The sequence below is a fragment of the Panthera leo genome, chromosome A1 (genome assembly GCF_018350215.1).
Source record: "Panthera leo isolate Ple1 chromosome A1, P.leo_Ple1_pat1.1, whole genome shotgun sequence".
NCBI classification, from domain to species: domain Eukaryota; kingdom Metazoa; phylum Chordata; class Mammalia; order Carnivora; family Felidae; genus Panthera; species Panthera leo.
The window spans coordinates 203,301,291-203,314,143 of record NC_056679.1 but is presented as its reverse complement, the minus strand read 5'-3'; the positions used below and the strand labels follow the sequence as shown (position 1 = coordinate 203,314,143).

The 12,853-nt window shown below is 40.9% G+C and overlaps 1 protein-coding gene and 1 long non-coding RNA gene across 3 annotated transcripts in view; one reads left to right on the top strand and one right to left on the bottom strand.

Moving 5' to 3' along the window:
* FGF10 (fibroblast growth factor 10) overlaps positions 1 to 5,369 on the bottom strand; it is a 78,114-nt gene extending 72,745 nt beyond the window's left edge. Inside the window, exon 1 of the mRNA XM_042950281.1 lies at positions 4,773 to 5,369. Coding sequence (XP_042806215.1) covers positions 4,773 to 5,130 — 358 coding nt within the window. The 5' untranslated portion in view covers positions 5,131 to 5,369. The remainder of the gene's footprint in view (positions 1 to 4,772) is intronic.
* The window catches only part of LOC122226697, a 487,385-nt gene that overhangs the window by 227,377 nt on the left and 247,155 nt on the right, over positions 1 to 12,853 (top strand). The gene's annotated exons all lie outside the window — the stretch shown is intronic.

Sequence of the window (12,853 nt, the reverse complement as noted above, 5' to 3'; positions counted from 1 at the left end):
TTCTTCTAGTAGAAGGTTATAAATCAGGTTTATGAAGAGGAAACTGGGTAATTGTGCATTTTTAATGGATTTATGATAAAGCCATCAAAGTGGAGGGTCCATATGGTAGGAATGCGGTAAAGGTAACGGGACAATGTCATGTAAACATTAAATACAGTGCTTCCACCTTCATAAATCCTCAATGTGCATGATTAAATGCTGCCAGTTATAAATTATGCAACCAAACTCTAGAAACAACCACAACTTAAATAAGACACCAGTGGAAGCCATAAGTTGTATATAGGTTTTCTTTTCAAAAATCCAAAATAAAATCATTTATTAGGAGATGATATTCAAGTCCCTATTTCCCTCAACACTTCCTTTCTCACTTTATGTAACTTCCTACAATCAGCCCCAGTCCTGATTTAAAAGTAATAATGCAAACCTTTAATCCCAGACAGTAATTTGTCATTTATATGTGGTGAAGTACCTTTTTGATTTGCAGGCTCATTTTAAAGCCTTCTTAACATGTATATAGCTTTAGGTCTCTAAGATTTTGCCCTTTTTAGAGTCATATATCAGAAGTTCCTGCAACAGCCCACTTTCACACCGGTATTTACAACCAAATTATTTTATTACATGTGGGAACAATTAAACATTTTGCCCTCAGCTGTAAACAATTACGATATACAATGACATTCATGGATTTTCTTAAATGTATTCCTAATGCCCTCTGTTAAGAAGGTGAGATCCGTGTACATGTATTTTGCGTTTCCGTAAGCAAATATATTCCCAAACAAAATATCGGAAGAGGTATTTCACCTAGAGAACGCACTAACATTGTCTGATACCATGTCTGCATAGCCACCTGCAATGATAACCTTTAACATATTTCACTTCTCTTCCACTCTCCATTTACTACTATTCCAGCGTGAACCTGAAGAACTGTTGGTGTTCATAGCAAGAAGCAATTAAGATTTCGGATAATTTGTTTTTTAGAGTTTTGAGATATCGAATTCTAATATATTGGTATCATTGTTGCCAGTAACGGGGGTAAAAGGAATAACGTAATCAAATAGATGTAGGCTTGAATCCTGACTCTACCAATTTCCAGTTGAATGACCTTGGGGAATTAACTGTTTTCAGCTTATTTTTCATCTTTGAAAAAGTATGGATAGTTAATATCTAAATTATAGGACTATTGTGTGTCAAATGAAATATATATTTGAAGAAACAGGGCACTTACTACACAGTACATCCTGATTTCTCTATTGTAGCTTAATCGCCTTTCCTGCAAAGACTCATAAGCACTGTGGCTTTCCATTTTGAGAATATCCATTTTTGGCTGTCTCAAGTTTAGGGATACATTTTCTTTTCACTAGACTCCCCTTTTCTACCAGTGACAACCATGGGAGAAGCCCACAGCCCACTCGCATCCAGTCCCAGTCGCAAGGGTACCCAACAGCTGTATCCAGCCTTTCCAGGAGTCCAGAAATAGAGCTGAGTGGTAATGTTTCAAGGGCAAAGCTCTAGATACAAAGAGTGATAAAACAAACTTAAATGAGCCTAAGCATATCTAGTGACAGATACACCACAGCTATTCTAAATTATTCAAGCTTTCTTACACTTCCAGCAGGAGAAACATAATTCATCCCTGCTCCCTTTATTCTGTTTTCACATAATGACAAAAAAGCAAACAAAAAATCACCCTCCTTTCCACACACACACACACATAAACGTTTGTAATCACCCCAAGCACATATAATATTTTTAGAATCATCCAATTTCTGGGAACCAGCTTTGGAGGTAGAAGTTAAAAATGATTTTGCAATGCTTATGGGTGATTTCCTTACTTCCCTTTTGTTAGTATTTTGCTGGCAAAAAGCCAGTAAAACAGTTGTTTAATTACCCAGGACATCCCAAACATGTCACCTCTCAGATAAGCTGTTACTGTATTTTAGCAGCAATAATACTAGGGTCAAAAGTAACAAAGAAAATTAAGCTTCAAATAAGCAAACCTCAAAAGAACAGCTTTGTGTATTGAAAATAATTAATAACTTGTTTAGGAAAATGTTACTGAAAAGTGGTTTTTGGACAAGGAACTGACACTCTTCAGAAATCCTAATATTTAACAGGCTACCATTTGGTGGGCTGGCCGGCTGGTTACCCTGTAGGCATGGCAAAAGTTTGTTCACATGCAATTATGCAACATTTAGACAATATCTTAATGATACCATGTAGTTCTGCTGAATCAGTCCAGCTGGAAATTGTAGGAGTGTTCTGATTACCCAGCCACATGTGAAATTAAGCCTTTTTCAACCTTTACTTTTCACTTGCTATGTCTTGATACAGATATTCTTGGAAAGCCTAAGTTATTTATGGTTTAACATTATTTAACAGAGTAAACCCCACCCCCTCTCATTTTCAACCATTGATTAAGATTGCATTACTACATAAGATATTATATTTTAATAAGGACTATTGGTATGCTTTATCATATGGAAGGGATATTATTCTATTTTGGACAATTGGGATGGAAACTTTCCATACTAGTTTTTATGCAATAAAAATCAGATACTTTTCTCTTTGCAGATAATTCTTACTCTAAAAATATAATTCAAGGTATCCCTAGCAATCATTTTATTAAATAATCACACATGATTATGATTTTAGAAAATAGTCATTTCAGTTGTATAAACAAACTAATATAGATTGGTCCTTGTAGTAAATCATAAAGATACTTAAAAATATACCAATGGCAAAATTAAGTTAGTGTCCAAAAAAAGGAATTTTGCTCGAGCTTAAAACTGAAAATTTATTATATTTATCTCCATGAACTAAAAATACACAGAAGATTTTCAGCCCATGGGTATTATTATTTTTTATTTTTTATTTTTTAACTCTCAGCTCACTCTTCAGCAAGTGTTTGGCTCAGTTCTTCCCCATTTTCCTACCTGGATGACACCATAACTATTTTGTTTTAGAAGTGAACAAAAGTATTAAATTTTAACCAACAATTATAACGTCTATACATAATACCTACTGAATTCAGGCAACAAATGACTTTCAACCCAAAGAAATCATAATGACATTATTTCAGCCACTTTCTATGAATCAGAAACAGAAACAGCTCTAGTATTAAATGTAAGATGGATACGTTAAAATACTTTGACAAGTATTTTTATTACTTACAAACTTATTGCTAATTTTAGTAAGTGGAAGCAGCAGCAGAAGTTAATGTCAAATGTATGTGAATCTCCAGAGAAGAAAACCAAGTTTTAATTCTTATAAATCCTTATTTAAAAAGAAAATGCTAAATTCCGATTAACTGTCTTTCCCATTGGTACCAGATACTTTTCTGGGCCAAGGTGTCTTGGAATGGATGACCCGTGTATTTAAGCTAGTTGGCAAGAAATTCCCAAATGACTGACACTTTAAGGTCCCTTAAAGAGGTGACTTGGAAGAACCATTGAGATAATGCTAAATAGTCATTAAAGATGTGTAAATGTCATTGTCTACTGTCTTCAGTGTGCCATTACATAGCCTCGGGCTCCTTTCAAATAGCAGTCAATAGAGGGTGAATAAGTCTCACCACTTGAAAGTAGCTAGGAAAAGAAGCCAACAGAGTAATCTGGCTTTGCTGGACTGATTCAAGAAGAGACACAATATCCACCCCTCCTCCTCCAGTTCTCCCTCCCCCTACCCAGCCCACAGCCCTGCAAGAAAGAAAGAAGAGCAAGAGGTAAAGAAGGAAAGAATGAGAGAAAGGAAAATGGAAAGAAATGCAGAGGTGGGGTGGGCTGGGGAGGGGGTCATAATTTATGTATACAGAGCAGAAAAGTTCATCCAGTGGGACAAACTATAGCCATGGAAACAGACTTATGACTTTTACTTTGAAAATAAAAGAATGACAATGAAATTTGTGTGAGGTCTGTGTGAATCCAGTCCCAGATGTTTACAATGCTGTAGTAGTATGGCTGTGCAATATGAGAGGTTTCAGAAGAAATGAGTACAACAGGACACCACAAAGCAGCGCATATGCCATTGACAATGCAGACATGAGCATCATGTTACCAAGAGAGAAGGCAGGCAGAAGACAAATAGCGGCGCTGGTGCCTGAAAAGCTAACTTCACGGACTGCAATCACTCAAACCAACATGAGGGGCCAAAAAGAAAAAGAAAAAAGAAAAAAAAAAAAAAAGAATCAAAACCAGAGAAATGTTTGCACTCCTGTCTAGATAGGTAGTGGGTAAAGGGTTGGGGGTGGGGAGCTAGTGGAATTGACTTTTCTTTCTTAAATAAGGCTCCCATAAAGCCCCTGTAATTGACAGCGGATAATTATTTTCAGCTTGAGGAAGCTGTCCCAAAACTCTTAATAAGATTGCCAGCGAAAAGAAACAAAATGTGTTTACTTGAGCCATTTCCAGAAGGGAGGGAGAGGGGACCTTGGGATGAGGTGCGGAAGGGCGACGGAGACGGAGAGGGGGGCATCTATGAATCTCTGCGCCTGCACTACTCTCCAGCGCCCTGCGCGGTCCAGGTAATGACAAGCAGCGGAGACAGGGCAGCTAGGGTGGCAAGGAGTGGGGGTGTATGGAGGGAGCCGCGCCAAGGGTAGGGGGTGCGGCGGCACAATGTATGGGGGTGATTTAGTGTGAAAGTATTCCACTTCATCATTTTACAGGGGTTGGGGACGTAAATATTTAGCTGGCCACATCTGGAACAGATTTTCCCCCCCTTGTGGGGTGGGGGGTGGATAATTGGAAGGAGGGGAGCGCGCATTTGTAACTTACTGTACGGGCAGTTCTCCTTCTTGGTACCGCTGACCTTCCCGTTCTTCTCAATCTTGAGAAAGTACTTGGTAAAGGAGAACAGCTTTCTCCAGCGGACATCTCCTTGGAGGTGATTGTAGCTCCGCACATGCCTCCCCGCACTGGAAGGAGAGGAAAAGGAGGACGAGGAGGAGGAGGAGGAGGAGGAGGAGGAGGAGGAGGAAGAGGAGTTGGTGGCCTCTGGTGACACCATGTCCTGACCAAGGGCTTGGCAGGTGACAGGGATGGAAGACACCAAGAACAGCAACAAGAAGCAGCAGCAGCAGCCGGGCAGCTGGGGAAAGGCTGAGGCACAATGTGTCAGTATCCATTTCCACATTGTACTGGAACTCTCGGCACTGGAAATTGTCTCATCAGAAGGAACATACTGGAAGGGTAAGACCTGGTGCGAGGCAAGGAGACAGCTGGAGGTGGAGGCCGCTGGTTAGCTCCCTCTGGGCGCGGATCTGGCCAGAAGTGAATACACCAACATCCATAACTCCTCGGAAGGGCCGGCTGCCTCTCCTGGCTCCTTTCTCGGATCCGCTGCCGCTGCCGTGAGCCTCTCGAGTCTCCCGGTGAATGGTGGATGTGGGTGGCCGCAGTAGCAGGAGCTGGTGGTGGCGGTGGTCACCAGCGATCTTCACTCCACCCGGAGTTACTTTGTTCTCTTCTTCACGCCTTTCTTCACCATGTTAGATGCAAAAAAAAAAAAAAAAAAAAAAAAAAAAAAAAAAAGTCTGAAAAACAGATGACAGCACGGTGAACAAAACCCACAGAGGCCGGGGGAGATATCTGCGCCTCTCTGAGGTTGGCACCTTCTGGTCCCTCTGCGCAGAGCCCCAGCCTGCTAGCCGCCTTCGAAAAGCGCGTCCCTTCGGAGTTGTCAGGGCTGGAGGCGGCTGCCGGTCGCCGTTGTTTGCTTCCCCCCTCCTGCTTTCTCTTTTTGGTGGTGCCTGTTGATTTGAAGCCTCCAGAAAGTCACTTCTTGTTTGGGGGGAGATGGCGGTTGGTGTTTTGTTTGGCCCTACTTCCCTCCCTCCCCACCCCCTTCCTCTGGAAAGCCCGCTTGTAAACAGGTTGCAGCCAGGAGTCCAAATGTCAGTGATTCCAAGCCAGAGGTGGGCTCTGCCTCCGCTGGTCAAACCTCATTTGCAGGGGTGGAGAAGCGGGGGGGGGGGGGGGGGGGGGGGGGGGGGGGGGGGGGGCGGGGGGGTCAAACGGCGGTGGGACATCTGAAACCCTCGGCTGCTGAGAAAGCCGGGAGGGGGAGGGGGAGGGGGCTGGGAGGGGGGGGAGAGCAGGGGAGCAAGGAGGAGAGGGCGCGGTGCCTCCGCGCGGAGCTGGGGGCTGCCGGGTCCCTGCCTTGTGGCCCCGCGGCCGCCGCCTCCGCCCGCGCCTCCAGCTCCGGGGAGTTGCTGTGAAGTGTCCGTGTGCTGGCTGCGCTGGCCACCGGCGCGAGCTGTAGCCTCAGGCTCTCCGAAGTTTGCTGTCTTCCAGCCTGAACCAGTCCCCTCTGGGGAGCCCCTTTCTCACTTGTTTTGCAGCGTAGGATCCCCCCCCCCCCCAACTTCTTTTGGCCGTGCAGTACTGGAGAGCCACCTGGAGCTTGGTGCTCGGCTGACTGTTCCCCCCTCTCGCCCCCGCTGGCTCCCAGAAGGAGGGGAGGCCTGGGGGAGAAAGCAGAAGATGCTGAGGATAAACCTTCTAAAGCAGCAGATTATAAACTGGTCGGAGTGAGCACAGAGAAGGGAGACCATAATTAGCTTCTTTTCCTCCTCTTCTGCCAGCTTCCAAGGAGGTCTCTGCTTTAATGAATCACTGATTTCTCGCTTCCGTTGCTGAAGTAAAAAGTTCACACTTTGGCCCTCTCTGCCTTTTAAGCTCAGGGAGATTTATCGTCACCCTTAAAAGTCGCCTCTCTCTTGGCGCACATGAAATCGGGGACCGAAAAGACCGATTTCTAATTGCTAGCATGAGTCGGTTACTGAACCACGCGTGCACTTCAAAGCGAACCCACTTTACTGAGATTGCGAAGATTTAACCATGCGATTTGGCCGAATTCTGCTGTTTTCTATGCGATTTCCTTTGCACCCTGTCATAAAAGGGGCATTTTCTTTTTTCTATCTTTACTTTTTATGTTAAGAGAGCTTTGTTTTGCAATGCAAGTGAACTACCAGTCTCCCTCTCGGTTCCACACTCACCACCTCGAAACACCCTTACTGCTAGCAGTGCCCACAACCCAGGTGTAGACAGAACCAAATCCCTGGCTAGGAAGCCTTGCCAAGAATTAAGAGGCGCGAGAGGACAATACTAGCAGAATTGGTTCCAACACAAGTAAGAGAGAGTTTCTAGAGGCTCACTACTAGAATTTCGGTGAACGAGGGAAGGCTTAACTGGAGGGAATTACTGAAGATGTAATGTAAAATATTTAGCTTCTGTAAGGCAGCTGGACATTAGCCTTATGTGGAAGCATATGAAATGGCCACTATTTTCTATTTCTTGACCTTCCCAAGTGGCAATTTCATATGGTTCAGCTTAATATTTAGACTGCTATTCTAAGAGGGAGAATCGCTTCAAGGTGAACTTGGGAGTTTGACCTCTGCAACTGTAATCTGGCGAGAACTAATCAGAAGTGCTTGTGTATATACTACAAGCCAGAATCCCTATAGTGTGCGTTTGACCTTAGTCTTCATTGTGAACCGAACAAAATTCGAAGAAATAAAAAATCTAGCTTTAGGGATGGGCATTAGGAATGATTGCCCAATTATGTTGTTTAGTGACCTGAAAAAATGACTTTATATGCATGCGCTTACATTTTCCTATATGCATTCAGGGTCTTTGAAATAGAACCCTGTAATGCTAGAATCAGAATTTTAATTGCATTGTTTGTAACCAATTGCAATGCTTACTGAAAAGATTTTGACAATGTGAACACCACAGTAGGGTTTTTAATTTAATATAATCAGTTCTAATTTCTGTGGCTATTAATTGGAAAGTTAAACAAATAAAGAGCATATGTCATGTGTATGCTTAAAGTTTTGTTCTTTCACTAAAGCATGGGTGTTTAAAAATGAAATCACTGTGCTAATTTTAATTTTCTAGCTCACAGTTTTATACCTGAGCTAACAAATGCCTGAAAGAGTGTAGTGTTTCTAAGGGACTTGAGTTTCAGTCCAATTGTTTAGCAGAATCCAAATGTTTGAATTGACAACTAATTAAAACTACATGTTGTTTTTAAAAATATGTTTGATGAAACCATACAGTAAAGATTCTGCTGTGAAAAGTTACAAAGTACAGGAAGTTATTATTTTGAGGTTTCTCTACACTGGGCATCAACCCTATTGATGCCAGCTTGAGATCCTTTTAATTTTTTTTAAAGCTCACAATAGACACTCCAACTTTCTGCTCCAGCAGAGAAAGCTATTCAGATCTTTGTGAGAAGTTTTGTGTTTTTATTCTGTTTGAAATGGGGGGGAAAACACATCGTCAAACTTCCATATTAAAATCTGGTTGCAGCAGGTGCAGTGTTTAAAAGTTCTAGAGTCCTCTCGCCGTTCTTCTGTACAGCGTGATGACAGGAAGGGCATTTACAAAACAGCCCAAAGGAAAAGCTGACATAGCTTTTTAGATTATATCTCATTCTTCTTTTTCTTTTCTGTACAGCCTTTCTTTTATAGCACAGTTGAATCCCTAAATACTCCACTGCTTTTCATTGTTAGGTCACCTCTTAGGTTAGCCCGAGAAAGCCTGAGAAAAGTTCCACAGGAAAGATGCACTATTTAACGGAATTCAATCTCTCCCAATAGATTTGAATCACTAACATAAATGTATGAATGTAGATTATATCTCTGTAATGAGGCCTGAATCATTCTCAGTTACTTCAAAGGACTGAAATTCTACCTTCCTTTTTTAGCAACAATAATCAGGTCTTAATGGGTTCCTTTATTAATTGTTTCTCTGCAACGATTGAAAAGGACAGTACAAGCTTCAGATTAGAGTGGTACCTACTAATTCTCAAAGGCTGTGTTTCTTTTTTTTTTCTAACCTCTGGAAGGCATGCTTTATTTCTATGTCCTAAACATATCCAGTAATATTAGATTAAGTCTTTATTGGAGGAAATAGATGTGGCCTTTTGTTTAATGTGATGCCTTGAGAAGTTATTGAGGCTTTTAAAAGCAAGACCATGGCAGCAGCCACTGAAGAATCCTAAGCTGTAGCTATTCAGCCTCAGAGAAGCAGTTTGCGTATGTACTTCCAGATCCTTCGGTAGCTCTTCTGTTTGAGCAGTTTACATTTTAAGTATGTATTTCCTGGATTCTTTATGTTGCTTGGCACTATCTGTGGCTCAATTACAAGATGTGTGTTCTATTATGTGTGATGTAATTGACAGTGTCAGTAAGCTGCTTCAAATAATAATAAGTCAGGTCAAAAGTCAGCCAGGCTGTTCTACAAAGTAGACATGTGCGGGCCTTATTTTGAAGTCTGCAGTTGTAGTCTTCCGGGCTGTGTGTCCCAGCTCTTATTCCCTTTCCGATATGGAAGAGGCCAGTTTTAAGGCATTGTTGGAGCTTCTGGTCTTTCCAGGATGAGGCTGGAGACGATGCGTATAGTCAGTGACATTTGGGACAAATCAAACAGTGATATTTTTTTAACAAGGGGTTTCAATTGAAAGGGAAAGAGGTCTTAAACCACAGAGAGCAGTGCAATACTTCAGAGCTAGTGGGAACTTTAGCAACAGATGAATCTACCTCATTCATTTTATAGCTGAATGAACAGATGCCCAAGTCACTCAGTGATAGAACAGAGTTTAGAACTCAGGGGCTGAGTCCTAATTTTAACAATCAGAGGCTGCTGTCCTAATTTTTTTGGTAACACCTGCCTTGTCTGTTTTCTCTTTCCCCCTGTCCCTGCTCCTCTCCTCCTTATCAATGACCACTCATCACTCTAATATGTCAGAGATGGCAGAGTGGAAATGATAAGAATGGTTAGGAGGCTTTACTTATGCAAAACCAATGTATTTTTGCTGGAAAAGATTAGGCAGAGAAAAGTAATAAAATAGCTCTGTGTTGAATTATTGAGTACCAGTTAATCAGCCAAATAAATATTGATATATATTTGGCAAAGGGGGGCTTTTTTATCAAAACTCGTGAAATGAACACAATTAGAAAGTAATGCATGCCATGTTTTTCAATGATTTTTTTCTATATAATCTGGATGTATAAGTTCTCCTCTAGGAAATCCATGGCATCTTCAAAAAAAAGAGCAGACTTATAATTTGATTCTGCCTTCTCTAAGACTAAATCTCCATAAAGCAGTGTGATATTTCAAAGCATAGGTATTGGCTTAACTATTTTTTTTCAAAATTTGAAACTAAATTAAATGTTCTATTCCCAAGCTTTCGGACAGACTTAATGATCTGTTGTGGAGAATGAAAAATGGCCCAGGTAGTGACAAAGATCTTTTGAAGGGAAAAAAAAAAAAAAAACCAAAAAAAAAACAACTATATAAGAATGTTTAAATTATACAATAAATCACAAAAGTTCTTGGAAACTCCACTCTGCCTCAATTGGCACGAAACACACCAAACATATTTGCACAAAGCTTCTGTTTGTCTCCTCCCAGCTGATGGTAAACAGAACCTTCCCTTGACAAAGCTGTGAAGTATGAAGAGTTCTGTTTGTTTTCTGTGTTTCCAGCTGTCCCTTTGTAGCGCTGTCCTTCCTTCCACCTCATGCCCTCTAGGTTTCTTAGTCCTGTATCCTTCATCAGAATTTTAGACACTCTGATATCAGTAATTTATGTTTGTGACTCAGTTGGTACGTCATCATGTTTTCTTTAAAGGTGCAGTGTCTTAAAACAACAACAGACATTTATACATGTCTTTCTTTGTGCATTCATTTAACTGGTTTTGATTTAACTAAAGTTTATTGATACCTACTATGTGCCAGCTGGGTGTGCATGGTGAGGGATTTTACAAATAACTAAGAGCAACATCCCTTGTAAAAAGCATGAATGAATGGATGGTTTTAGGTGCTTTATTATTCATGACAAATGAAGTAAAGTTATCTTAGGACCCAGAAAACAAATGGAGAGATTTTGGAGGAGAAAATAGCCCCTGAATTTTTTTTTTTCTGGTTGTCCTACTGCCTATAAAAAGAGCTGAAGGGAACTGTGTGACTTCTATTTTCTGGCTTCATGAAGGATCAGGGTTCCATCTTTTCCTGTGATATGCCCCCGACACAATCCCTCACAGTTTCTCCTGTAGTCTGGGCAACTGGGCTACATCCTTTTTGCCAACACTGCAACCTGACTTGTTGTCCTTGCCTTTTGTTCTCAGACTCCTGTATGCATATTTTGTGTTTTCCACCTTATTATTTTAATTCCTTCCCAGTAAGGGTTCCCTAATCTATATGCTGTCCTGTGTGCCTCCTATTAAAACATATATATTACCAAATATAATTTGACCTGAAACTCATTCTCCCTATCTGACAAAATTTGCCTCTGTTAAATAGACTTCCACAAAGAAGATTATCCACTAATTACTATTAGAAATATTATTGTGTTGAGAGAAGGCAATATTCACGGTTCTGGGTTTTTTGTAGATTGGTTCTCAGATCTGTTTCCTGCCCGTCTCTGCTCAGCTCTGTGTTAACGCTTGTGCATCACCAGTGTCAACTTGCAGTTAGTTTTCTTGGTGGGAGAATGGGATCTCCAGAAGATCAGAGCCCAGGAGAGAGAGCTCTGGGTATTTCTTCCTCTCCTTCTCCTCTTCAATTGCCTGTAACTTTTCTGACATTGGCTGTGTCCTTCCAGATCCACATATCCTGCTGGATGACCCCTCCTCCAGGGATCCAACTTTCATTGGAGTCCCTGCAATATTATTTCCTCCGCTTGCCCCTTAAGTTCAAGGAGTGGTAACAGTTCCTCTCTATTGCTGGTCTGCCATCATCATTCCTTGCTTGTTAATTTCCCCTAGCTACACCTCCATGACTGGTAACTTTGTTCCAGTCTCTTCTTCTGGGTCAGTTGGGATAAATTCTGTGTCATAGTCAGGACACTGACTACAGTGCACATCTTCTGCAGTAAGTAACTAGTGAGGAATATGTTTTATATGTGTGCAAGGTAACAGAGGAGTGTAATTTAATATGAAGTGCATTGTGAAACATCTAGTGCTTGCTTGATATGCTATAATCTTTGAACTATGTAGAAGATAATGACACATGGCACTTGACCTCAAGAAATATGTAATCTAGTATTGAGTTTTGAATGATTATTGCAGAGATTTTTTTTTTTAATTTAGTGAATGACTTTGAGGTCTAAAAACATTTTGATTGCTAAATGTTCAATAAAATACTTTCACTCAAATAACTAGAAAATGAATACAGTAAAGTAGAAATTATGTTCATAAATAGCATGCAATTGTGAAAAGCTGTAGTAAGAGCTCCATATTAAAATTACCTTTTTCTTTTCAGTTCACTATGAAAAATTTGAATGTTTCCTAATCTTTAAAATCATTATTTTTGTGTGAGTAAATTTGTTTCATTGAACTTTACTTATAGTTTAGTTAAAAAGAAGGACGGAGGTAAATAGTATTATTTTCTAGCCTGCTTTGTTTTTATCTAAAGACAAGTCTTTAAAAATGGGTATGCAGCTAGCCTTGAATTTTTCAGTTAGGCATAAAAGCTGGGTACAGTACCAAAACTTGCAAGACAAACTATATATACAGATAATTTTGTGGATTGATCACTACCTAGACAATTCCATAAATTTCACAAATAACTTTTCACAGAAATCAACATAACCCAGAATTTATGGAGCTCAGATCAAGCCTTTGTCTTTTTCTCCCCTTTGTGTGTCATCTCCCCTTATCAGCATGAACAGTTATAAAATTGTGAACCTTTATAGTTGGAAAAGACGTTAAATTTCTTAGTTCTGCTGCCCTTGCTTCACAGGTGGGGTGTGGGAGGAAGAAAGAGAACAAAAAGGAGGAGTGGGAGGAGGAGAAGGAGGGAGAGCAGCTGGAGGCTGGTGGCCTGGGAAGATGAGGCAAACTGCCTAGG